Raw genomic sequence first — 26,021 nt, 5'->3', positions numbered from 1 at the left:
ATTTTCCAGATGGGAGAGTGCATGTGATCTCTGGGCCCCCTGCTCTGGCTGCCACTCAAGATGTCATTAACACTTAGGTTCTTCTTTGGTAGCTGTGTATTGGAAGCTGGACTAAAGAGCAGCCTGCCAGACCTTTATAGAATCTAAGAAATCAGATCTGTTGACTCTTGTGAATGATGGAAGATACTTTTTAGTCTAAATTTGACTTGCAGACTAACATCTGCTTTCTTGAAAGCTTGATAGTGGAAAATATCACCTATGCTTCTGTATGGTTTGTAGTGATTACTTGGATTTGTGATGAACTGTGTAGGTTGAGTCATCCTGTCCCTGTGTGTGTGTGTGTTCCCACCCCCCCAATTCTATATTACTAAAATACGTGTACCAGCTTAGATATTTCACCCCAGCAAAGAAATTACAGCACAATCAGGTAGGCAATCTGGCTCCCTCTGGTTTCTCAGGAGAGTTAATTTAGATCTTGGGGGCTAGGGTAGTTGTGCTAAACTTGGTTCCAGTCATTGCCAATACTAAGACTTCAACTTCTATGTCTCCTCTTTGTTTTCTCACTCCCAAAAAATAAAGGCAAATCTTTATATAGGGTTTTCTGCCTTTGTAGTTGCTGTCAAAAACCCTTCTCTTAGTAAATAATTTTCTTTCCTTCAGTGTTTTGCTGCTCGTTATCTAGCAGCAGTTTTAGGTTGTCATTCATTATAGTGGAGCAGAAATAGCCATGATTTTACAGACAAGTAAGGCATATTTTTCTGCTCAGATGACATAAGAAAAAAGTCATTCTGAAGCTGTTGTAATTCATTTGAACTTTCATTGTTTTCAGATCAGGCATAGTAATATAGTATATGCAGAGATTAAAAATTCATTGTTTACTGTGATAGTGTCAAGGAATTGGAAACTAATGTATCTTCCTCTTTGGCTTGATTTTTTTTTATAGAGCACAGAGCTAGTCTAGGAAACTGACATTTGTCTTTCAGAATGAGGACTTATGATCTGGTAGAAATGGATTAATATCTGGGATACTTAACAGAAAAAAATAAGTTTAAAGGGTTAAACTAAAGCATCTAACAGACTATTTAAAAACCATGAGCAAGTTCCAGTTTGGATTGGGTATTATACTAGCTATTTACTTTACTGCAAGAGATTATGCATAATGAATTTCTTAGCAAAACCAGCAGCTGTTAATTTATATTGAGGTTTTAAACAATGACGTGTTCTACTTTCATCTTCTGTTGAGGTGAACATATTACCATTAAGGTATTTTTAAACACTATATTTCAACTTGCAGGTGGATACAGGCACACAGATGGCAGATAACAGGTATGCTTTACTGTTTTCTTGAAATTAAATCAAGGTAGTTAGAGCTGACTGTGTATCTGGTCTTCTGTGAGAGAGTATTTTTTTACCTGTGAGGAATGGATTACACAACTTGGATAAGAATAAAGTGGTAATTTTTTTTTAACTAGACTGTGTTTCCTTACAGCAAGGTTAAAATTCTCATTTGGTACAAGAAAAGCTGAGATTGTAGTGTATTGGATACAGAATTATTCTGTTCTTTGATTAACATAATTTGTGTTGTCTTGATTGTTTTCGCTGTTCATATTTGAATGCTCTAAAGCCTTGGAAGAGAACACTGATTCTCAGTGTTTCTCTGATCTGTATGATTTAAGCATGCAAAAGGCACTGTTTCATCTTCTAGTTTTTATAGCAGTTTTTGGAACAATTAACAGTGGTGTTAAATTGGTTTGCATACGTATGTGATGCTGGTCTTTCAAGGCTTACTGTGCACCAGGGTAAGCTGGATAAGCTACTCTATTCAGTAACTAATAATATCCATTTGCATACGTGATATCTTTTCTCCTTTTGTATCTGAGTTAGGGTTCATTTCAGCAATAGCCAGTCTGTATTTTGTGACCTATAAACTGGCAGGGAACACAGGGTATGCTTGCTGGCTGGCCCTCATTCTGGGCCCTCTCTTTCTCCAGCCCAGGAAGTGTGGTGGAAGACATTGTGAGAGGAAGATGGGGAGAATAGGGACATCTCCTTTTAGAGTAGAAGTAAATGTTTTTACTATTAATCCAAACAGCTTGATATCGAAATTTGAAACAAAGAGCTTTGCTCACTTGTTTATCTTCCTTTCTTACCTGTATCCTTTCTCATGTTTTTCTTCATCACTTAAACTAAAAGGGTGTCTTGTATTTTCACTTGAGAGTAATAACATTTTCCTGTCCAGACTGACCCAGTACAGATGAAAGGCCAGCCATTCACTTAATGAGATTAATTTATATGTCAGTGTTTTGAGGTTTTGGGTGGGTTGTGGGGTTTTTTTGCCTTTCCTTTGCAGCCTATTCATCTTAGGAGAACTAGTTTCATATCCAAACATCTTAAGTTTTGAGAATCTTGAAGACATAACTACATGTCTTTTAGTGGCGTACTTGTTTATAAAACTTGTCCTGTAGTAAACACTGAAAATTCAGAATACTTTTGTTCTGAAATGCAACATATCAAAAAAAAAAAAAAATCGCTTTATAAAAATATTACATTTTTAATTCTTTTAGTAAAACAGAAGATACCGCTTCAGATTCTGTGGAGGCTGCTAAAAATGGAAGTGACAAGAAAGGTAAGAAATATATAGTAGTAGGGAACATTACAAAGGTGGAATAAGCCTATTGCCTTGTGTATTGAAGCTTCTTTATCTACAGTTCCAAAACCTTTACAGTCAAAAATACAACTGTCTTCACTATTGAAGGCAAAGCAATGGTTTCTGGGCAAATTGTTTGCTTTCTGATGTTTTTTATGTTTATTGCAGCCAAGAGCAAAATAAAGACTAATTCTTGTAACAGTGAAAGTTTTTTTTTTTTGCATGTGTTGTGACTAGGATGCTTCACTATTGCATGAAATAACCCACTAGACACTTGCACTAAGGCCTGTATAGACTTGCTTTTAACATGTAATCTTGATCAGCGTAATTATTAATATGAGCAGTGCTTTATGTATGTTAGTTCTTTATTGTCTTGTTTGTAGAAAAATGCATCTTTATCATATGTCCTCTTGAGTTTTTTTGTCATTTGGAAGGTCTAGAGATAACTGCTGAGTAATGCTTTCAAATTAATATTTCTGTTTGTGGAAAAGCTACAGTTCCTTTGAACTGTATACTTTGACCCAAATGCGCAAATTTGTAAGTTGTAGAAAATTGTGTGAAATATGTTTCACATACCAGGTCACTGAATGTTCTTTAGGTCTCACTTTTTTCTTTTAAGAAAGCCTTTATGACCGGCAATTGGAAATCACCTATAAACTGGTAGACACCATTGAATAATTCTTACAGCCAAGTTGGATTAAGAAAAAGCAACCCTCCCTGCCCCCAGCAAGCAACAAAAACAAACAAACAACACACAAACCTACCTGTATAAAAGCTTCATCAAGTTTGTGTGTGCTATGCAATTTATTGTTTTTTAATGTCTGAGAAGAGCAGTGAGAAAGAATAGAAATATTTGAAAGGCAAAGAGAAACGTGCATTTTCTATCATTATCCAATTTTATCTTTCTGAAATGTGATCCTGAAGTAATTTCACTTGAGTTATTAGTTAACTATAGTGGTGTTATTCGAGATCTGGAAAATAGTATTTTTGCTGTGATTGCTGTAAGACATACAGTATGACAAAAGCACAATAAATATGTTCAAATTTGTTTTAAAAGTGGGTTTCTGTCTTCACAGAAAAGCTAGCAGACCAAGTGATGCAAAATCCGCAGGTTCTGGCAGCTCTACAGGAACGTCTTGACAACACAGCACTTACTCCTTCAAGTTACATTGAAACGTAAGTACAGGGCATAATAAAATTCTTGAAAGACTGAAAGCATTATAGAATGTTATTACTATCTAATTAAGGTGGGAAATTAGAACAATTTATTCACTAAGAAAAATGGTTGACACTAAACCGTGATTTATAGTGGTCTACTTCTGGAAGGGTCAGGTTTTAGTTTATTTACACAAAGTTGCAAACAAAATTTTGTCCACTTCTGTATTTTCATTGGCTGTTATTATTTTGGTTAGAAATTATTCCCCTTGGCTCCCTTTGTTTCCTTCTGTGACCCTTATTCTGTCAGGGCGTGAGCTGCATTGATTTCTGTAAGATTGCTGTCCAGGATGTAGTGGAAAGTTCAGGACTTGTAAATCCCTAGTTTGAAGCTTAGTTTTATATTAACTGTTGAGTAGACTTAAACTCTAAAATTTTGCCTTTAGTAGATATTTGTGCTTTTATTTCTTGACTGGGAATAGCTGGTAGACCTCTTAAAAAATTGTAAATGCAATAAAAAGTTCTTTTTACCTGACTATACATAAATGCTTAGTAATTTAAAGTAGAGATGGGCAGTGTGTACATTTTTAGGTATGAACCATGAATCAATACTTTCCCAAGTAGAATGCACAGTTCTTACTTTTCGTAGATGGATCAGCACAACTCTAGTCTCAAAGTTTAGGTGTAAACAAAGGTGTTAATTTCAGATCTCTGAACTACATGGGGAGGGTAGAACAGGGAATGGAACAGAAGATAATACCTTTCAGAACAACTTGGGAGAGGATTCTTTCAACTTTTTGAAATAGGTTTTGAAGAAATATGTATGTTTTTGTTTTAAAATTGCATTTCATTATAAGCAACCTATTTCACAGTGATATGTTAAATAATGCTGAGGCAACTAACTTTTAACCTTAAAGAATTGTTCGGCTTTTAGTTTACCGAAAGCAGTGAAAAGAAGAATTGATGCCTTGAAACAGCTCCAGGTGAAATGTGCCCATATAGAAGCTAAATTCTACGAAGAAGTACATGATTTAGAGAGAAAATACGCAGCACTCTATCAACCCCTCTTCGATAAGGTGGGAAGACTATGTATATAATCTGTCTTCTAGCTGAGTCAGTTCTGTTTGCGTATATGTAATTCTACATCTTAATTACATGCTTGATTTTTCTAACACAGAGAAGAGAGTTTATTAATGGGGAAGCTGAACCCACAGATGCAGAGGCAGAATGGCATAGTGAAAATGAGGAAGAAGAAAAACTAGCTGTGAGTACAAGCTGGGTAATGAACTACAGATATATTGGATTGTCAGAATTAATACAGTGTTTTTGATTGGAAAAACTCTTCTTTTGGAAATAAAGGTTTTATCAGTAATGTGCACTTGCGATGCATATGCTGTTATGTCCAGTGAAATCTTTTAAACTTTCAGTTTAGCCTTTTTTCAAGTTTGTAACTTGAGTGAATTGAAAAGTTGCCTTTGTTGGCACTGTTCGTAACCTGTTAACAGTATCTTTCTGATAATGGGTTCCATTCCAGTGCTACATGATACCCCAAGATAATAGAAGGCTGGCAGTTTGTCTGCCTGTCCCCTTTATTTTGGGGGACATAATTAGCTTTCATTTCCGTGAATACAAATTAGACACATATGTTACCTAGTCATAATATGGAATGGACCTAACAAAATGTGCTGGCTAATGGATTCCTACTTGTGTATTGAGTAGGAGCTATCTAGATCTAGGAGGGATAATATAATCTGTAGGTTGCCTTTTACTGTCCTATTATCATTTTTGGAGATGTAGACTCATGGCTTGCTGCTTTTTCTCAGAGAATTGACCTACTTATAATGCTGTGTTTGCCATTCTATCAGGTTTTCTTTGCATTTTTTTCCTTTGCCCACTTTCCTTCAGTTTCCTTTGAACACTGTTATGTATACAAAGCTAATTGTTCTCTTTGTTTTTACTGATCCCTTGAGATTTATCATGACACAGTACTCCATGTGTGTAAGCAAAAAAGGTTTGTCAGGCTTTGTGTAAATACAGTATTGAAAGGCCTTGTTCCATGCAATTAAAAGATCAGAAACATGTCTAGATGGCAAGTAAGCTGCTGCTTCGTATGCTTGGCTAATCATAACCCAAGTAGCTGCTGTTCAGAAGATCTTATGTATTTGCTGCTATCTAGTGGTTTAAAGGGAAAGGTGCAATGCAACTAATTCATACTGGGACTTTCTTTTTTGTGGGGTGGGGGGGGGGGGGGGAAGAATGAAGTGACTTAGTCATTCTTGTTTTTTATAACATTTGACATCAGTTAGGTATAGGGAATCCTGTTTCACAGAAGATTAATAATTGAAGACAGTGTAGTAATGAAGAATAACCATGAAAACTAACTTACCAAGTATTCTGCAAAATTGGGAAGTTAAAACAGTATTTCAGAGGGCAAAGTTAAATTTTAAATTTTTAGATGAGACACTGTAAATGGCACATGATGCTACAGGAATGAGATGAATAGAAAAATGGGATTTTTTTTTTTCCTCCTGTTTGTAGAAGGATAGAAATGTGGCTTTAATTATTCCTGTTTGTCAAGTCAGTGAAATTGTCACTCAGTCTATTTAGTCTTCGCACAGGAGAATTCCAAATGAGTTGAAAGTAAATCTGAATTAAATCTATATATGTTTAGTTTCGTAAATAAACTTTGTGTCTCTTAATTTACAGAGAAAAAACTGTAAGTTTTTAATGTTCCTTAAACACAGCTTCAGAAATAGCAAATGTTTTATACATCTGCCTCTGCTTATTAAATACATTAAGAAGTCGTGATTTAATTTCTTAAATGTTTCTGTGTTTGTTTCACAGGGAGACCTGAAAAACGTAGTGGTAATAGAAGAAAAAGCAGAAGCAGAAGAGACAAATGTCAAAGGAATTCCTGACTTCTGGTTTACTATCTTTAGGAACGTAGATATGCTAAGTGAATTAGTACAAGTAAGTTTCTTCTCTGAAAAGAATAACTTCTGTCATGTGTAAATGAATTGTTACTTTTTCCAATTAATAGTGAGTGCTTGTGGAATGTTTTTGAAGCACCAAATCTTTGAGTCAGAATCCCTAATATTATTCCTGAAGATGCTTGAAAGGCTAATGATGGACAAGCAGAACAGCTGACCCAAACTGCTAATCGCTGTGTGGCTTGTTTAAGACACGATCGTGTAACAACCTTTGTAGATACTAAAATGCGAGTTTGTGCTGCTTACAACAGCTGTACCCCTGTAGTTTTGTTAATTTAGTCCATAAAGGATTATTTTTGAAAGGATATTATAAGCATACCCACAGATTAGTTGAATTTGTGATAAATAGCTTATGTAGTTTTGCCCTGAGTTATATTCATTGCTTTTAATGCTGTTAAGGAAGAATTCTCTGAAGCATATTTTTCTGTGAATCTCACCAGCAATAAATACCCTGAATGAAGTTATTTCATTTTCAGTAATGTTCATGCAGCCTAGCATGGTAGCAGCTTTATTTACTGAAGACAAGGCCTAATGACTGAGAATTTGGCATGTGGTATTTGCAACTACGATTAAGAAATTTGGGTCCAGATCTGAACTTCACCTGAAATTGTTGAATAATGACAAGGTTTGGTTCTTTCTTAAGAACAGATTGAACAAGCAAGCTGGGTTAGAATTTTGTTTTTCTAAATACTACCTGCTGAATGGGAATTTCTTTTTTTACTTCTTAGGAATATGATGAACCAATCTTGAAACATCTGCAGGATATTAAAGTTAAGTTTTCTGAACCCGGACAGCCTATGGTGAGTTTTCTTTGTTTCTCATGGAGTTTGTAGTAATGAAGCAAGCAGCATTTCAAAATTTTCATTCCATTCCCTTCATCTGGTATGTGTGTGGTGGGTTTCTTTCTCAGCTAATGTCGTCATGCCTTGCCTTTTAAAGATTTATCTTCAGCTTTCCTGACCCTTTGCTTGTTCATCTTTAGCCTGGACATCTCTGACATCATTGTAGTTTCTAGATTAAAATTCTGGCTCAATTCTGTCTAGTTTTTGCTTTTTTTCTATCAAATTCCAAGTTAGGTACTCTTGTTAATAGAGTTACATGTCTGCTTTTGGTTTGAAAATGAATTGTGGAAAAAAACTTCTGGGTGCTTCTTACTATATTAATCAAAAACAATCATGATGAATACTGCACCTATTACAAAGAAAAGAAAAATGTATTAGATAGTCTTTTAAAAGTGTACCTAATGAGTAATTTTTAAAGTACACCTTTGCCTTTTTTTGCAAATTGTTGTCTTGTTTAAGTTCGATGTACAGAAACGGATACTGTGTTTGTCAAAAATAAGTTGTTCTGTTGCTTATTTAATTAATGCAGACTATACTTATTCCTTGACTCCTTTTGAGGAGGAGGCAGGGAGAAGGATGGGGTTTGAGCCTACACATCCTTCTGACTTTTTCCTTGCATGTGGTATTTTTTGTTTTGTCTGATGGAATTACAGTCTTTTGACAAAGTCTAAAATAAATGCAAGAAATGCTTCACTGAAGATTCACATAAGAAAGATGGACTTTCTCAAAATACCTTTTAAAGGTTAATAACAGCTGAAGCAAAGGTGTTTTTTTGTTTTTAGTCCTCACTGTTTTTTTTCTTATTAGTACCAAAACACTTGAGCTGATAACAGGCAAGGGAAGTAGTACAGACAGAGAGTAACTGGGAATTAAGTTCCTAAATATTGCTAGAGCTGAAGGAGACGGTATGAGTTTTATGAAGAAAATTAATTGTTTAAGCACAAATAAAGTATTCTAAAAAGCTGGTGGTTTTCATCTTGACGCATATCTATTTGGTTGCATTTGGATGATTTGGGAAGAGTTGTTTTTTGCCTACAGCATTTTTGTCTTCTCATTCAACTTTGTTTTACAGTACCTTAAGTTGAAGAACCACTTTAAAACATCAATGGATTTATCTTGTCCTGCACTGTTCGTAACCTCTTGACAGCATATTTCTGTGAATAGGTTCCATTCCAGTGCTACATGAAATCCAATAATGGAAGGCTGACAAATTCCATGTCCCTTCTGTATTTGGAAACAAAAGGATGCATTCCTAACTCCTTGAGTGAAACCTGTTATCCAGTTGTGTGTGATTGTCTTGTCTGAAATTCTCTGGCTATCGAGAATGGGTGCAGCAATGGTAGCTTTGTACTGGAAAAAGTTCACATAACCAGTGTGTAATAAATACACTAATTCTGCTGGGGATTTAGATTTTGCCACTAAAAAGAAATACATGATAGTTAGGAATGTTCTGATTTACCACTGACCCAAAGTGATTAATTGTGGTTATGGTCCTCCAGAAGTAGATTGACCTGGCTACAGTAATGGTGCTTCAGAGTTCTGTTTGCTATAGCCTGTGTATACAAACTTTTACCTGCATGAAGTGTTATTCCCTTACTATTTGCTTTTGTTTGTTTATAATTATATGAATAAACTTACATATGTTTGTATAAATATAATTTCTACTTGATACATCTATTTGGACATCGGGATCCTTAGCTAGCATATTCAGACCTGGATGCATCATCCAGGTATAACTTAAGTAGCTTAAAATAAGGAAGTTCTGTTTTTTGAACTTCATAAGAACATCTTGTACTACAGGGAAAATCTGGAAATATGTGCTACAAAAGTAAGCTGATATCAAAAGCAAAGATGTCTAAATAAAGACTACTGGGAAGGTTATTACAACACTTCAAATAGTATGTGAAACTTCAAGCTTCTTCTCATTGTCTCCTAATTAGCAGGTATAGAATGAAATACCGAAATGCAGTCTGCAGCTATTTTTGTCTTGCTGGTCCTTGGGATACTGCACGTTAGGTAGTGCCACTGTTTCCCTATTTAGAACCCCAGTGACGGTTTGTGGGATTATTTGGGTATGAATGTTATTCACTGGTAGTGGATAAGCTAAGTTTGTAACTCTTCTCCTGAGCATGTTTGCCAGAGAGAGATTTGCCTTAGCTGAAGACACCCTCCAAACCACGTACTAGCTGTCTTGAATTGCTTTAAGATGGAAGTAAAGCTGAAATAGGCTATGTGAAGCCAACACTGATATTCCAGTGCACATCTGGTTCCCAGTGGTTTCCTCTCCTTAAACTGTGAGCATGTGAGTTCCGAAGGCTGCTGTTGCCATCAGTCTTCATCACTCCTTGACCACTCTTTTTCCAGATTTCAGTCATGTGAGTAGATTCATGGGGTCTTAGAAAGACTAAGGAGCCTTTGGGAGATGAGTGAGAGAGAAATATCTTTGATGAACAGCCTGTTGTCCTCAGAGTTACTTATCCTGCCTGTACATGCTGGGCCTTCAAAAAGAGAGAATGGCAGGGCAGACCTGGGTGATAACAGACCATTTTCTGGCCTGAGTTGGAAGAGTGCCTGGGGAAGTAAATTCAAGACTAGTGTTTTTGGCAATTATCTAGTCTGTTTTGTATGCATGTTAGGTCTCATTCTTATGGTGTCTTGCTGGGGGAGTAAATAAAATATTTAAGGTAACTATTACACGTGCTGTGGCTGTGCAGTAGTTGTGGTGATGTTGAGGCTTTTAACTTTCAACCCTTCTGTGTTGTTGAACTGACCTGCAGATGTTTTTCCCCCTTCAAGTAACTAAAGCAGTGCTGCTGAAAATCTTTTGTTTCCTCTGTTCCAAGGCAGTTTGAATTTTGCTTTACTTTTAAATAGTTCATAGTTGATCCTGAGTGCAGAGTGGGTATATATAGCATTATGCGAGCAGTTTTTGAAAGCTTTACTGATTTGAAGATTGATGCATTGTGTATGCTGCAGTTTTCAGTAACGGCCTTTTCTTCTCCATGTAAGAAACTGAATTTCTACAGACAATTTTCAGGTGCTATAGGAGGCTCAAACATAAGCAGAAACACCTTCATCAGGCTGTAATCTATTAAGACATGTATAATCTTAGACTTCAGTTTATGAAGTCAGTGTTCTTCTGCGGAATTTTCTATTATCAAATGGAAGAAAACCCTCTGGAGTGCACTGTTTAAAAACAGACTTCTGCAATAAAATTTTTTTTAAATTAGAAATAAAGTCTGTTTCAGTCTTTTAAGATCATGACATTGAATGATCAGAGTGGGGGGAGTAGCAGAACCCAATAGTGTTATTCTGATGTCAGAATGACTTCAGAATAACAACTTCATCATCCCTTGCCAAGGCATGATAACTAGGCTTCCATAGAAAATGAAACTAAGACTTTTCTCAAAGTACTTATTTCTAAGGTTGCTTTTAAGACAGCAGTTCTATATGTAAAGGTGAATGAAATGTAGTAATTGCCCGATTATCATTTGAATGTTAATACTAGTCAAGGTTGTTCTAGCTTTGTGCATGTTCAGAATTGTTTGACATTCTTCATGTCCTGCTTCTGCTGTAGTTTGAAAGATATGTTTGCTATCAAATTCTTATTTTTTCCTGTGTTCAGCATTTGGTTAATGGTAATTCTGCTGATGTAGTATTTCAGAGATAAAAATTAGTGGTAACATAAAATTATAATGGAACTTTCTTCCAGTCTTTCTCATTAGAGTTCCACTTTGGGCCCAATGACTACTTTTCTAATTCAGTCCTGACAAAAACATACAAGATGAAGTCGGAGCCAGACAAGACAGATCCCTTTTCATTTGAAGGACCTGAAATAGTTGATTGTGAGGGGTAAGAAAAACTTGAAATTCAAAAAACCTTCTGAAGTAATAGTCTGTATTTTCCAGTTGCTCTTTTCTCTTACTGTGATACTGATTGGTGAAGATAAAATAGATTTTAAATAATTCTTTTTTCTGACTTAAAATGCAGGAATGTTTGTAGGGATGATGATGGTGACCTCAGCATGCAGAAATAGCAGATATATAGATATAGATACATTTTAACATAGTGTGCATTTTAAATCTTACACCTTCAAATTTAATAGATTACTAATGAGGTAACAAACCATTTATTTCCAGATACTGGGTAATTTCATTTTAGTCATTACACTTCATACACCCCTGTCCTCACTCTGATAAGTAGCCCTAGACTCTCTTGGACTCTTGCTCATCCCCTCAGCAATTTTTATTCCAGCAGTACTTTTGTATGTGGCAGGAATTGGCCATATGTATGATCTGTTCTTTCAGCCTGTTTTGAGGCTGGAACATACGGGCCGTGCAGTTTGGTTCTGGCAGTTATGGCTAATACAGCAACTTTTTTGGCAAAATGTGTTCAGAAACGAACTGTGGGATGGTGAATTCTCATCTCTGTTCTGAAAGTCTAGTGAGCTGGACACCATATTAAGAGTTTTTGTTTGGGTAAAAGGTCATTCTGTCTAACCTAACCCTTTCTCTTCCCATCAGTGATCTCTGCTCTATAACCTATATTCAGTGCCACACCAGAGCAGAGCTGACTCAGCTGAAAAATGTTTTTGTACGTTATTCTTTTCAGCTTTGTGGTGTTTTTTTTGTTGTGTGTTTTGGTGCGTGTGTCCCCCTTCATGGATGTGTTTTGGGGGTTTGGGGAGAGGTTTTTGAGGTGGTGGGGTGTTTTTTGTTTGTGTTTGTTTTTTTTTTTTTTTTAAACTAACACTTAAGAAATGCTGAACACTTGCTTTCTTGAAGACACCTTGATAAACTCAAAACTTTTTGGCTTTTAGCGCTACATGTTGGCTTCCAAGTTGAGTGCTCACCTGCAGTGAGGCAAAAGATCTATTTGCATGTTTAGTGAAAGCTGTGCCTAAGTAAAAGGCTAGTCCATTTTGAAGAAAACTTTAGTTAATTCCAGCAAAATGTTTTCTGTTTAAGTCTTACAGAGGAGGAATCCCTTTCTAAAATTGCTGGTATGTCAAAACTTTGATTTCAGTTCATGTTTCCTGATGAACGTTATAGGTACTGGAATAAATAGAGCAGGAGAAATTTTTTTCTGTGACTCTTCATACAAGTTAACTATAAAACTGTTGACTTTGACCATTTATATTTTAAGGCACTTGAGGATTACTGTGACACCATTATTTCCATTAGAAGAGAACTAGCTGTGTTTACCATTCATTCTTTGCCACCTGTAGTTTTGGGTAAAACTATAGGTGGATGGACAAGGACTTTTAATTGAGATAAAAGTGTCTGCACAGTAGCAGAAAGGAACTGAAAAGTAAGCTCTTGCTAGCTTTCTGTACTTGACTGCCAAGTCAGTCTGAGCACTGCTCTTCAGAGAGCTAAAATGTGCCTCTCCTTGGCCACTCTTTGTGCATTTATTTTTAGGGTAACTGGATACTGCCTTGGCCTGTATTGAGAGGACATAACGTATTGTTTTCTACTGGTCCAACTGTTGGAAGAGTAATTCTCAACTGTTGAGATATTGCTGGATAGTTTAATCATGCCCTTGGTTACAAAACTCCAGTAGTTGGGGCAAACAGTGACTACTCTGAAGACAAACTATTTAGCTTTTTCATTTCATTTTAATTTCATTCAGTTGCCAGTGTGTGCAAAACTAGCTTTATCTGGAGAATGATAAGCCATCTTTTCCTTGATGTTTGTTGCTCTAATGCTCAGTTCCTTATTTTCACTTGGGTTAAAATGCTGTTTCCTCACATATCTCTAGGTGTACTATTGACTGGAAGAAAGGAAAAAATGTTACAGTTAAAACAATCAAGAAAAAACAGAAACACAAGGGACGAGGCACAGTTCGGACAATTACTAAACAAGTACCTAATGATTCTTTTTTTAACTTCTTCAGCCCAATAAAGGGTAAGTTTGGAAATTGAGAACTTAGGATTCTTAAAATGTATTGTGCTTTATTTATATATATTTGTATTTATACAACTTAAACCTACAAACTATTTATGCTGCTGCATTGTATATTTGCTTCTTACTAGAGAAAGATAGCAAACTGCAGCCCATCCAAACAGATCATTTCATTCTGACATTGTTCTGTAGAATTTGGCCATTAGGTGTGCTGTGTAAATAGGGTTCATAGTATGGAAAGAGTCTCATGTAGAATTTCCTAAAGGATTTGACTTGTTTTACCACAGGATGGCTCCATGCATCAAACTGAGGTTTCTAATAAGCGAAAGAAATCGCTTCCAGTGTTGGTCACATTCTAGCATGTCGGTTTCATTTAAACCTTTGTGTTAAGTGATGGAACTTCCAGCGGTTTCTTCTGTGGTTAATTGGTGATCCCTAATGCTCCATACATACCTTCCTAATTTTCCTAGTTATCTAGTTTTAAGTATGTGAATACATAGCTAACATAATTTAGATGGATTCCAAAATCATTATTTCTTCTTGATACATCTCCCATTGTACTCTTCCCTCCACCCCCCCAACATGGATGGAAGAAGCATTTTACTCTGGACTTCAGAGATGTACCAAACAAAATGGACATTAGTTCTTGATTCAGTTATAGGCTATTATGAACTATCTGTCCCTTCTAAATACCACTGCAAACCCTTGTGTACATGGGGACAAGAAACAAGTGATAAGTATTTCCAAAGCTGGAGTTTGTTTGATAGAGAAATGTTCTTTAAGTTAAACAACTTTTTTTTTTTTTTCTGGTTACAAGTAGTTGCTGCTTTCAGAAAGGGATGGAGATTTGTTTGCCTCGTGATGGTTTTATATTGTTGGGTTTTTTTAAATACTTAAAAGGACATACTCTGGAGGTAGCTGCATAAGAAAGATTATGACATCTGCTGGCAGTTGATAGTTGCGTTTTCAGCTTGAGAACAGACTGAGCCAAATTATCACTTTCACGGTAGGATCAGTACACAGTACCATGACACCTGAGTAGAGGAGAGAAATCTGTTTTTTGGGGGTTGTATTGCTGTTGTTTTGTTCTTTTTTAAACAAACAAAAGAACCCCACCCTCTTCTTTAGCGGTTACGGTTAACAGACCTCTTCTCAACACTGCTTTGCAAATCCATGACAAAATGTTAATCTACTTGATAGCATTTGTGTTTGGGGAGAGGGGAGGTTTTGTCGTGCTCTAGCAAAATTAAGTTATTGTAATTATAGCATTAATATAGATAGAAAATGTGTTGCTCTTTGAGGGGAGAAGTGTGATCTGCATGCCTTCAGAACTCATCTTTGTAGGAAACATATTACCTGTGCAAAAATCTTTTACATCAAAATGGCAGCTTTGATGCTCTTATTACAGCTCATAAAATTCTTGCAAGTGCAATTTCTATGGGTTTAATTTAGGATAAACCTGAAGTGTCTTTAAAGATTTAAAAGTTAGCTTCTGAAAACTTTATGTACCCCAGTGTTTTCTGGCATGAGAAGGTCTTTATTTATACTGTCATCTTGAATACTGAGATACAGATATATAGATATACCGACTATACCAACTTTTCTTAAATTTACTGTTGTCTTTTTGCAGCATCTGGTGATGGAGAGTCATTGGTAAGTTTACATTTCTGAAATTGCACAATTGCTCTTTGCTGTACCTTTTTTACTAAATATCTCTACAGTGACTATTTGGGTTCTTTTCATTAAGTTCGGGGGGGGGTTTATCGTTATTTTTGGTTTTATCAAAGTGGAGTGTCATCTTGATAAAATGAAATACACTGTTGACTTCTCCAAGTAATCCACTGACAGTTTGCTGTTACACATCTTGCTGATCCTATACATCTATAATGATCATTGTTGAGAAACGGTCATTATTTTCTCTAGCCACTCGGCACTACTGCGTGGCTGGTACATGATTTTTTTTAAAAAAATCAATCTGAAGCAGTCTGAACAACGTCAAGTGGTCTGTAACATCGAGTGTCGGAACCAGCAAAGTCTGTATGAGCCTTTTTAATGGAAGGTGTTTCAGCAGGCCAGTAGCCTGTATGTAAAAGGTAGGAAACTCTTAAAATAAATCTCAGTTCTGTAAATCTGGATTTAGATTTGCAGTATTTCTTTTATTGTTACAAAATTAAGTGTACTGAAAGAACCTCTGACTTGAAGGTTGATGTTGATGACAGTGTGTGTGATGTTTCTCAAACCTGTAATTTTGAAATACTTTAGTTTGCCACTCTGTGTAGCACATCTGTTTTTAGCAGAAAATTCAAACTGACTGTTTTACAGGATGAAGATTCAGAGTTTACTTTAGCAGCAGATTTTGAAATCGGACACTTCTTCCGTGAAAGGATAGTCCCTCGTGCTGTGCTTTATTTCACTGGGGAAGCTATAGAGGATGATGATAATGTATGTATGCTATCAGAATTTTTTTTATTAGTTGCCATGTAGATAGAAACATTGTCTTTCTTTTCTGATTAGACTAGTCTCATGTAATTATAATACATACTAACAAAAAGCCTGAAGCGTTTCCTATTACTTGGGAATAGGAAAGAATCATTGAACTTGCTATGAGTTGTTAATCTTTGCCTCTGGAAGGGCCTTAGTTTCAGTTACTGCATTTGAATATGCTAGACCTGTTACTGCAGAAAATTTTATGCAAATATTAGCAGAACTAATAAAACCTTGGGTTTGTTTTTCAGTTTGAAGAAGGTGAAGAAGGTGAAGAGGAGGTGAGATGCATACTGTATCTTTTATAGATAGCTGATTACCTACTGCGTTCCAGTTCCAGAAATAGTACTATATGGAGCAGAAAACAGTTCTTCATAAATGTTCTTGTGTATGATACTTTCCAAAAGAGTTCAGCATTCCTGACTTACAGAATCTATGGCTGTTTTTCTGCTTCGCAAAAGTAGTTTCTGCAAGAAGACTTATCCATTTTTTTTTTCTAGTATTTTAAAGGCTGCTTTCGGGCATGAGTCAAATTTAAAGACGAGCTTTTTTCCTTGAGTGCTGCATGATCAGAACCTTCAATCTTATTTTAAAATATCTTAGGCAGTAGTGGAATTCAGCTGTCAGCTTTTAGTTGTCATAAGCTTGAAGTCTGGGCTTTGCTAAATGTAAAGTAAAAACGGGACACCTAGCAACTGCTCAGGATAAAGGCTTAATTCAGGCTGGAATCGCTAGTATTCCAAGAGCTCTGGTCTGTTTACTGTAGTGTTGTATGAATACAAACATACTGTGAAAAATTTTGCACAAAAGCACTAAAAGATACCACACTTAAATGAACTAATATCCTTCACGGGTAACTATATTTTTATTTTGCTGCTTTTACTGTGGTGGTCTTGCTAATTGGTTAAAGGTAGATAACCTGACTGTCTTCAAGTTCACCATAGCAGAGTGCATCAGAAGCTATGGAGCTGGTGGTCTAATGTGAGCTGGCAGCCTTCAGCATGCAGTCTCTTTCCTCTCTTTGCAAGTTGCAATACAGACTTTTGGGCTTAGGCTGTTGAGTGACTAAACATTTCCTTATTCTTATTTTTTAAGCTGGGTCTTGATAGAAGTTGTACGTGTATTTTTAATCTGTCTCCAGTGCCAGATGTTACTACTTGGATGTAGGCATGTGTACCAACAGAGTGCAAAAATACTGCAAAATCCTGTGCAGTAACACATAATCCAAATAAACAGACACTCTTTGGAAGGAGGTCAAAACAACGAACAAAATTAGAAATATACACTTACTACCCTAACTGTAAAATTCCAAATAATAGGTCAGGTAGAAGTGAAAAAATTGGGAGACTACAGCAACTTATGTAGGAAGGTTGCCTTAAGCCATGATGAATCTCTTAAATCTATGTTTTAAATCTTCTTTTAAAGGTTTTGCTTTAAGATTTTAAAGATGCTGAATTCTTTTAAGTCAGCCCAAGTAGTTTTAATGTTGACATCTGAAACACTCTGGAATACAATGATAATATAATTTGCTATTTTGTTTTTTCTCCATTACAAAAAGTTGCACTTTTAACCTGTTTTAATTTTTGTTAGTTTATCTCTATTTTGTCATAGGAGTTGGAGGGGGAAGAGGAGGGAGAAGAGGAGGAAGATGCAGAGACTGATCCTAAGGTAAGGATTTATGTGTGCTTAGTTGTAATGCAGACTATAATCATGAGCAATGTAACTAAGTTTATAATAGTTTGTGAAAAGATTAATAAATTATTAAAAAACAAAAACCACCCTACCTTCTGTCTGCAATGTTTTAATCTTCTTCAGCACTCAATTTGCTCTTAAAAGATAATGTTTCCATAAATTGAGAAAATGTAGGTTTTAACTTCAACTTGCACCAAGAAAAAGATAATTTCTGAACTGTGTGCCTTTACGACTTAATGGCATCTCTGTAAAATAATGATACATATTTTTCCTTTAGAAAGGTCTTATTTCAAATCTTCTATGGCTGGACTTCAACTTCGAGTTAGTCTGACAAGTCTCAACTAGCTTGTTCATTTATTTTCTTTTTATTAGAATTGTTCTTTTTGGTTGTCCTGATGGCTGCAGGCTAGACTCCACATGTCTGTACTCAGCTAGAAGTGAAAAAAGTTAGTCCCCAACTTTGAATTTTAAAGTTCACGAGACCTGGTTCAAAATTCAGCCTTAAGGGTTAGTGCTTCTTCTGATAGGGTTTTTTTTTTTTAATCCTTCAGTCATGGTAAAGTTAATGCTTACATTTAGTGAAACTAAGACAGTGATGACAGACATGCATTCATTTAGTTCTTAAAACATCAGCTTTTAGTCTTTTTATAAAGGCACAGATGAAAAAGTGAAGGGCATGCAAAACTGCTTGATCTTTGGATGAAAGTCTTAACAGCAGCTTAACATGTCACTCTTCTAATGTAGAGTTTTATATACATCATCATATCACTACGAAATGCTTTTTGTGACCCTATCAAGAGTTGAGCTTGTTTTCTTTAATGAGAAATATTGTATACTAAAAGTCTGTCTTGTGGAAAGATTGATCAAACAGGATTAGAGTGGCAGAAGTGAGTATTCTGACTCTGTTCTACAGGATGAAAATGCAGTGCTGTACCTGTAATGGGAAAAAGTGGGACAGCTGAGAAACAAAATGTTAGTTCTGAGTCAGAAATATGTGTGCTAAGTATAAAATATCCTTTTAAAGGATGTGGTAGATTTTCTTGGAAGGTTATAGTTATTGCTTCCTGTATTATTTTGTACATTTCACTTTTCATTCATGCTGACAGTTCCTTTCAATTTTTTCCCATTTAGGTGTAATTTAAGTCTGTTTATCATTCATACATTTCTAGGTAAGGTGGAATTCCATTCATACCTAACTTCCAAGACTCCCATTTGTAGCCATGCAATGTAGTTTGTTTTCTAGGATTTTCTGTTTTGTTTTTGTTGTTTTTTCCTTCTATGGGGAAGAGAAATGGGGGAATGGTGACTTCAGAGTTCAGGTTTTATTTGTAAAAAATAGAAAGAAATATGTATAAAGATGAATGCCTTTAAATCATAGAATTAAATCAGATTTTTCAGAATGACCTCTCTGTCTTCCTGGCACAACTTCTGCTTTGCCTTTGTAGCAGTCAAAACTGTGTTTTATATACACATGATAAAAGATACTGAGACTTGTCAGACTTTACTTTTTCCTTGTTTCTGCTTTGATGTTGCATCTCTTTACTGTTTCTGATGTACTTAAGTTATTTCTTAAATATCTCCTCTGTTCCTTTTGAACTCTTATATGTCATCAGCTTACTTAGTATGTCTTTTCCAACATTATTCTTATTTATGCTGCCTGACAAAGGTAGTCACTTTTAAAGGCCTTTTTTTTCCTTTTTTTGAGCTCTCATGATTCTGAATAGGTATTGCTCTTCTGCTCATCTGTCTATTTAAAAGAAGAAAGAGAAAGTTCCCTCTATTGTACACTGTCATACTTCAACTTTCATCCTTTGCATCATAGAGAACAATGCCTGCAACAGGCTCCATATTTTTCCTCTGTATTTTAGACTTGTATCTTTTTTTTTTCTCCGTTGGTTACTTAGGAGTTGTAATCTTTCCAACTCATTCCCTCTTTACATAGATAATGCCCTTCTTAGCTGTTCTTAAACTCAAGATTGAGCTGTGTTTTGTTGTGTTGGTGTTTTTATTTTCAATCTGATATGCTTTGAGAAGCCAGCCACCCTGCCTCAACTTACTTGCAGTGTTTATTCACCTGCAGTAGTAGAACATCTGTTTGTCGCAACAGCTTATATGTTGCCCTGCTGCAATCTGTTACACAGCTGCCTTCCCTTCTTACAATTAAAAGTTGTCAGCCACTGGCTTCAGTTTTCAGTTTTTCAAGTCAACTTGGAATTCTGCTTTTTGTCTTTTAAGACACATACCCTAATCCTGTTTTCCATTCCTCCATCTGTTCATCGCATTTTCTGGTCCTGTTTCTCCCGGTCCCCTGCCCTTCTTTTGCTTTTAATTTCCCCTCCTCTGCTTTTCTTGCATCTAGAATAGTTTTCCTTTTAATGTACACAAAAAAGTGTTGTTCTGTGGTCTGTTCTCCTTTCAAATACAAATTTTCCTCTTCAGTCATTTTCATATTACCACCTCCTGTATTGTTGTACTAAATTTGCTACATAAATGTCAACAGTTTCTGCTTTGTTAACTTTTCCTTCTTCCTTCCTCTCACTCCTGTCAGTTTTAAGTTACATTTGAGTTGTTCGGTTAGAACCAGGTCATTATCATCTCTTACACAAAGCACTTATGCTATATATAAGTTGTGGCCTTGGAAGACTGAGCAGTCAGATGATTTGAAGTAAATTCAGAAGATGCTACAAAAACAGATAATGTAGCTCATTTTTCTAGTATATTTCTCTATCTGCTTGCATGCCATGTTCCTTTAGCTCCCTTTATTTCACGTTTCTAAGGCTATGCTTGAATAGAGCTGACAAGATAGTACAGAATACTGTTTTGAATTATGAACTAAAAAGCTGCTGTGAGGAGAGGCTGCACATGCTTAAAGGTGCTTAGTCTATCTTTTAAGTAACAGTGGCAGAAGGGCCTGTTAGCAGCAAATTCATTTTCAGAACCTGTGAAGCGTTTTGTCCAGTTGTGGAGGAGGCAGTTCAGACCACTTGCTTGCTTAGCTCCAGTTAGCTCTGAGTTTACTTCTCATGTATATATTTTATATCCTTGCTTTTTCTCATTCAATAACATGAATTAGAAAATGAACAAAGATAAGGGTTAGCTTTAGAACCCCTAACGACTATTTCATGGTAAGACATTTGAAGTATGGAAGGGCTTTCTTCCATAGAAGATGGAAGGACATCTGCTTTAGTGCCTACTGCCTGCGTTGATCCCACTGTTGGCAGCAAAGTCTGCCTGCACAGCTACTTTAGCAGATAGGAAACCTCCCAAAAAGGGATTTGTAAAAGTAAGGAGGTAAAGACTTGATTGCTCTTTAAGGCACCTAGGAGTGTATCCTGCCTAATCTGTTTAAACATTGAAGATTAATAGAAATTCCGTGTGTGTTTCAGCAGTAACTTTATGTGAAAAGATCTGGTTTGAAAGGATTAAATTGCAAAGATAAATGGTATGAATACTTCGGACTTATGCCCCCGTCCTCTAGGACCCCAGATTAATTGGACGGGTAGAAGCAGTGGGCCGTATGTATGAAAGCCATGGAAGCAATATTATTTCAGACCTGCTTTTCTTCTCCATTTTATCCCTGTGATCCTGCAAATTTTAGGTGAAATTCCCTCTTTACACTTGATGCAGGTCCTCTGTGTCCATAAGCAGCTGATGCAGTTTAGCTGATGTAACTGCTGATGTCTGAGCAAGTGGTCCATACATAAGCTAATTAGCTTGAGTTTCTTGCATTGTTCTAGGTAATCAAATGCCAGAAGAAGAATGTACATGTCCATTGTAGGAAGAGTTTGGGGGTTTTTTTGTTCTGAGCAAGTGATGCCATGAATAAGAGGCAGCAGGAAAAAAGCCTTATATTGATGCTTGTTAGCAAAAGAGGAAAAAAATAGGTGGGAGTCTCTCATATTTAGCTTGCATATCTCCATTGGAACAGTGTCTCAAACTGGGATCAAAGGCCCAGAGTAGTTTAAACTCCTTGCACAGGCTAAGTAAATATTATTAGTAAAAACTAAAAAAATCCTGCAACTCCTTACGTGAAATTAAGTCATTGCTCATCACTACTATAGAGGATCTCTTCATGACAAGAATAATTCTTACTCGTCTCTAGCATTGGTAGTGAACTTTAGTACATGTGTTTGCTGCTAAATTTATTTTAAAATAAGATGCATTTCCTCCTCTGTCAATTAAAGTCTTTCTGGTCTTTATTGCCTGGCTGATTTACTTCATCACCATTTCCCAAGATATCTTAGAAGTTAATTTAGGGAAATACAGCATGAACAGAAAACTTTCTAGAATGGGGAAATAAATAGCGCAGGGCCTGTCTAAGGCCAGTAAATGGATTGGTAGTGGTTGGCTGACCAAATGTCACCAACGGTCTGGGCACTGCGGGAAGAGCAGGCTCAAGCTTAATAGCCTTGCATGAGGGAGTATGGATGTAGTATCTCAGTCACACTCGCAGATTTGCGTCTGGTCCCTGATCTTACAGGAGCCATTAGACGCCAGAGATGAATTTCAATATGCGTGTGCCTGATGAGGCAGCTGTAACTTGAAGAAAATTGTGGTCATCCACCTGTGCTGTTGTCATCTCAAGGTTAGACTGAGATGCTTTTTGTGAGGCTGACAGGTAACTGAAGGCAATATGGAGCTCATGTGCTGGTTGGCTTAGCTAGAGCAGTGCGTGCTACTGAAATGGTGGAAGAAAATTGATTATGTTGGAATCTGGATCTGAGATACTGCCTTCTTACTTATGCCCTGCTTAAACATTTTATATATACGGTCAAGGTAGCTTACAGTTGAGGGCATATCTGAAAATAGCATAAACTAGCAGTATTTCTCTCAAAATTCTCCAACAACTGACTCAGATATGAGAATCACTTAAACTTTTTTTTGGTTTGATAGCAGTAATCAACACTGAAAGGCCCTTAAGAAGGAACTTTGTAATCTCTGTCACTCAGTTTTTACGGGATAAAGATTTATATACCATAATATGATTTAAATGTTTACAGAAATAAAGACAAGTGTAAAGAAAAGATTGAAGTTTATTAAAAAATATAACAAGGGGTTTGGCTGATCATTAAAATTTGGCTGGAGTGGTTACAGTGGTCAACCCAAGAGTGTCTGATATAAATATAACAGGTGAATAGGAAGGAAGGAGGGAGATGGAATGATTTTTAAGTACTTTCTAAATAACTGTTTTGTTAACTTGATTATTATGGCTCTTAGCCAGAATGCATGGGAGAGGGGAAGTGATGCTGTGCATTACTCTGTGGCCATGTTCAAATACAGAGCAGTTACAAGAAAAACAGATAGTTTTGGAAAGCTTTTTGATAAAAATGTTGCTGTTTTTTGCCTGCCTCTATCTGAAAAGGGATAGCATGCAATGTATTACCAGTGGCGGTCAGATTTTTTTTTTTGAGTGAGAGAATGCTAATTTTGTGTTCTGTATAAACATACCCCTCTCTTCAGGAAGAAGTTCATGCTGTATTTAGTCCCAGATCAATGAAAATTAATTCACATCAGTGTTATTTGGAACCCCAGGCAGATGAGAGAGTAAGAAGTTGAAGTTCGCCAGATCTGGTGGGGGAGGAAAACCACAAGGGAGAAGTCTGAAAGGTCTTTGGCAGATCTGTGCAAAAGAGACTTTAATTCAGACTTTCAGTGGGAATGATAGTGACTGCTATAATCCCAAAGCATTTTAGGTGAGGAAGAGAAAAACTGTGTGGGTTTAGAGCAGATTATCAGGGCAAAACTTAAGATAAGGACTCTTGGTTGCACCTGTTCTTTCTCACCACATGCACAATGTTTAAGTTGTCTTAGCTCGTGGTCACTTGATGTATAATGAATTCTTGCATGTTTGCTTCTTTTACAACATTTTCTGTCGGATAGTTACTAAGAAACACTTTATTTTGTGGTCAGTGACATTCAAGGTGTCATGTTTAATACCTGTTTTTTTCTTTACTAGAATTCAGCAGGTTTTTGTGACTGCTTCTCTCTCTACTGTTCTTAATATAGTTTATTATTAAAAAAAAAAAGGCAAACAGGAAGCACACTGAATAAATACTCCTGCTTTCTAACAATTGTACTTTACAACAAAAAAGCAAGGAGTGCAGTGTAAAACCTGAAGTTCTTGGCTGTTTGAGTACTTGTTCTCCTTCCCAAATACACTTCCTTTTGCCAAAGGGGAAGTTGTTTTACTACCTAATGAAGGTGTTTCTACTTTTACATATTCAGATTAACATGTGGACTTCTTGCCCAGTGTTAAACTGTTGAATAGTTACCTGCTGCTGATGCAGAACCTAGAAGAAATCAACACATTAATTACATTTTTATCACCTTAGCAGAAAGGGCAAGGCTTCTAAGGAAAAACTCGAACGTGCTGCAGAATAAGCAGCCTACCTTCCCTGCCTTCCTTCCTCCCTCAGAGTTAGTGAGGAGGTGGCGGTTTATTGTTAAACTGTTTCAACAGGAACTGAAAGTCAAATCCAGCCTCTGGTCAGGGCGAGTAGGAGGTGGCTTGCTCTCTTGTTGGAGCCTTGGCCTACTGGAAGGACTGTAAAGAGCACAAATGTAGATTAAAAATACGGGGTACCAAGCCGTTGTGGGTGGGAGGGAACTGAATAAATACAGTGACTGCTGTTTGGATGCTTGAGTTTACATGTGGCTTTTTTGTACCTGCTAATGATATCTCTAGCTAATTCAAAACTGCATACCCAGCTTATTTGTTGAAGTACTTTCTTGTATGCCATTTTGATTTTTAACTGTGTGGGGTTTTTTTCCTTTTTCCCCTCTTATACAGAAAGAATCCAACCAACCTGCTGAATGCAAACAACAGTAATAAGGAAATACCACTTGGAAGTGATATTTGAACAACTTGTAACAAATACTTGGATACCTGGCCTGCAGTTCAGGATATTCCATCGCTGCAGCACAATCTTATTAACAATGCTTAAAATTAATTTGTTTTAAAATGCATGACTTTCACTAACTTTTCTTTATTGCTTAACATGTACAGTGGCAACTTCAATGCATTTGGGAAATATGAGGTTTAAATAAAGCACACTCTACAGCCGTTGGTACACTGTAGCTAAGTATGTCAGTAGGCCTTTAGAGCCTTTTGCCCTATGCATAGGGGAATAGTCCAGACTACCAAGTGAGGTTTATCCATTTTCTTGTTAAAACATTGAAAATTGTGAAATAGCAATGTGCTAAGAAACTAAAGTAAATGGATTACATGTATGATAGCTGAAACAGATAGAGCAATATGACTTTTTTGCTAGTTCCCTTCCCTCTTTTTTAATGTTTCTTGCAACCTACAAATTGAACTAGTGCTTGAGCAGCTTTAAATGTCATATTTATTATCTCAGTAAAACGAATTGAATTGAAGTAATTTTACTTCATTGAAGAGGGTGTCATATTTGAGACTTAGTTGTTCATCTTGCTATTTATTTATTCATGTTTGTAAGTACTTTAACAGAATTAGTGCTTTTTAATAGTTTTTAATATACTTGAAAATATTCTTCCTCTTTTGCATACAATATGGGTACTTGTAAAACAAATAATTTGAATTGGTCTCAATGTAGTAGTCTAGAGAGAAGAAACGAACTTGCATCAAAATGACAACTCTTCTGGATGAAGATCAAAATGCAAAGGCCAAACTGTTGCTGTTGATGGAAGTGGGTTGCAGCCAAAGAGCCAGAAAACTTAACAGTAGTCTTATTGCTTAGTGTCCAGCATGGAAGGACCTTTCACTATGAACACAAATTTATCAAAATTCAATTCAATAAATCTGAAGTTTTGGTGTCTTACTTGCAACACTGAAATTATTCCATTCCACAATTTGTTTTATTTAAAGCTCTGAAGTCTTCAAAACTATCTTTTGTTGTTGTGTGGCACTTCAGGTACACATTTCTAGTTTCAGCATCCATTGCCAGCCTCTGGCAGCAGTTGAATAGCAGCTGTATCAACACTGTGACCAGGCATGTAGAGTGCTCCAGCCTTACCTGACACATTTGTAACTTAATACGGTGTTTTCAATTTGTACAGAATAGATAGAATATTCTATTAAAGTTGTGAAACATGATCCTTTGTGCCTGTCTGGTCCATAATGCTTCCTAGGTTAAATGAGTATTGCTTTGACTTTCGGTAGTGAATGGTGAGGTGTTTAACAAGGGGCATGCCAGCTCTTTGGCCTTGGACAGCTCTTTTCTGAACATCCTGCTAGTTTCCTTTGTCCTCAAAAGCCAAGGAAAAGGAGCCCTTGTAAATATGCACTTGTAAGTAGTGCATGATGGAGCTCTTTGATGTAAATCAGAAG

General features: G+C 36.3%; 1 protein-coding gene across 2 annotated transcripts; it reads left to right on the top strand.

Moving 5' to 3' along the window:
- The first annotated feature begins 1,312 nt into the window (after positions 1-1,312).
- Positions 1,313-25,787, top strand: NAP1L4 (nucleosome assembly protein 1-like 4). 2 transcript variants are annotated; one of them, XM_010291052.1, is made up of 15 exons: positions 1,313-1,326; positions 2,565-2,626; positions 3,724-3,823; positions 4,737-4,878; positions 4,980-5,066; positions 6,647-6,772; positions 7,521-7,592; positions 11,347-11,486; positions 13,395-13,540; positions 15,168-15,190; positions 15,860-15,979; positions 16,273-16,302; positions 17,633-17,689; positions 18,845-18,882; positions 24,504-25,787. In XM_010291052.1, exons 1-14 carry the CDS (start codon positions 1,313-1,315, stop codon positions 18,848-18,850), a joined length of 1,125 nt encoding a protein of 374 aa, XP_010289354.1. In that variant the 3' UTR covers positions 18,851-18,882; positions 24,504-25,787. The 2 variants fall into 2 exon arrangements, with proteins under 2 accessions (XP_010289354.1, XP_010289353.1); XM_010291051.1 differs by lacking the exon at positions 18,845-18,882.
- The last annotated feature ends 234 nt before the right edge of the window (positions 25,788-26,021 follow it).

Source organism: Phaethon lepturus, unplaced genomic scaffold (genome assembly GCF_000687285.1).
Source record: "Phaethon lepturus isolate BGI_N335 unplaced genomic scaffold, ASM68728v1 scaffold39507, whole genome shotgun sequence".
In the NCBI taxonomy this organism is placed as follows: domain Eukaryota; kingdom Metazoa; phylum Chordata; class Aves; order Phaethontiformes; family Phaethontidae; genus Phaethon; species Phaethon lepturus.
The sequence above is the reverse complement of the archived record's forward strand: the minus strand, read 5'-3'. Positions and strand labels throughout refer to the sequence as shown.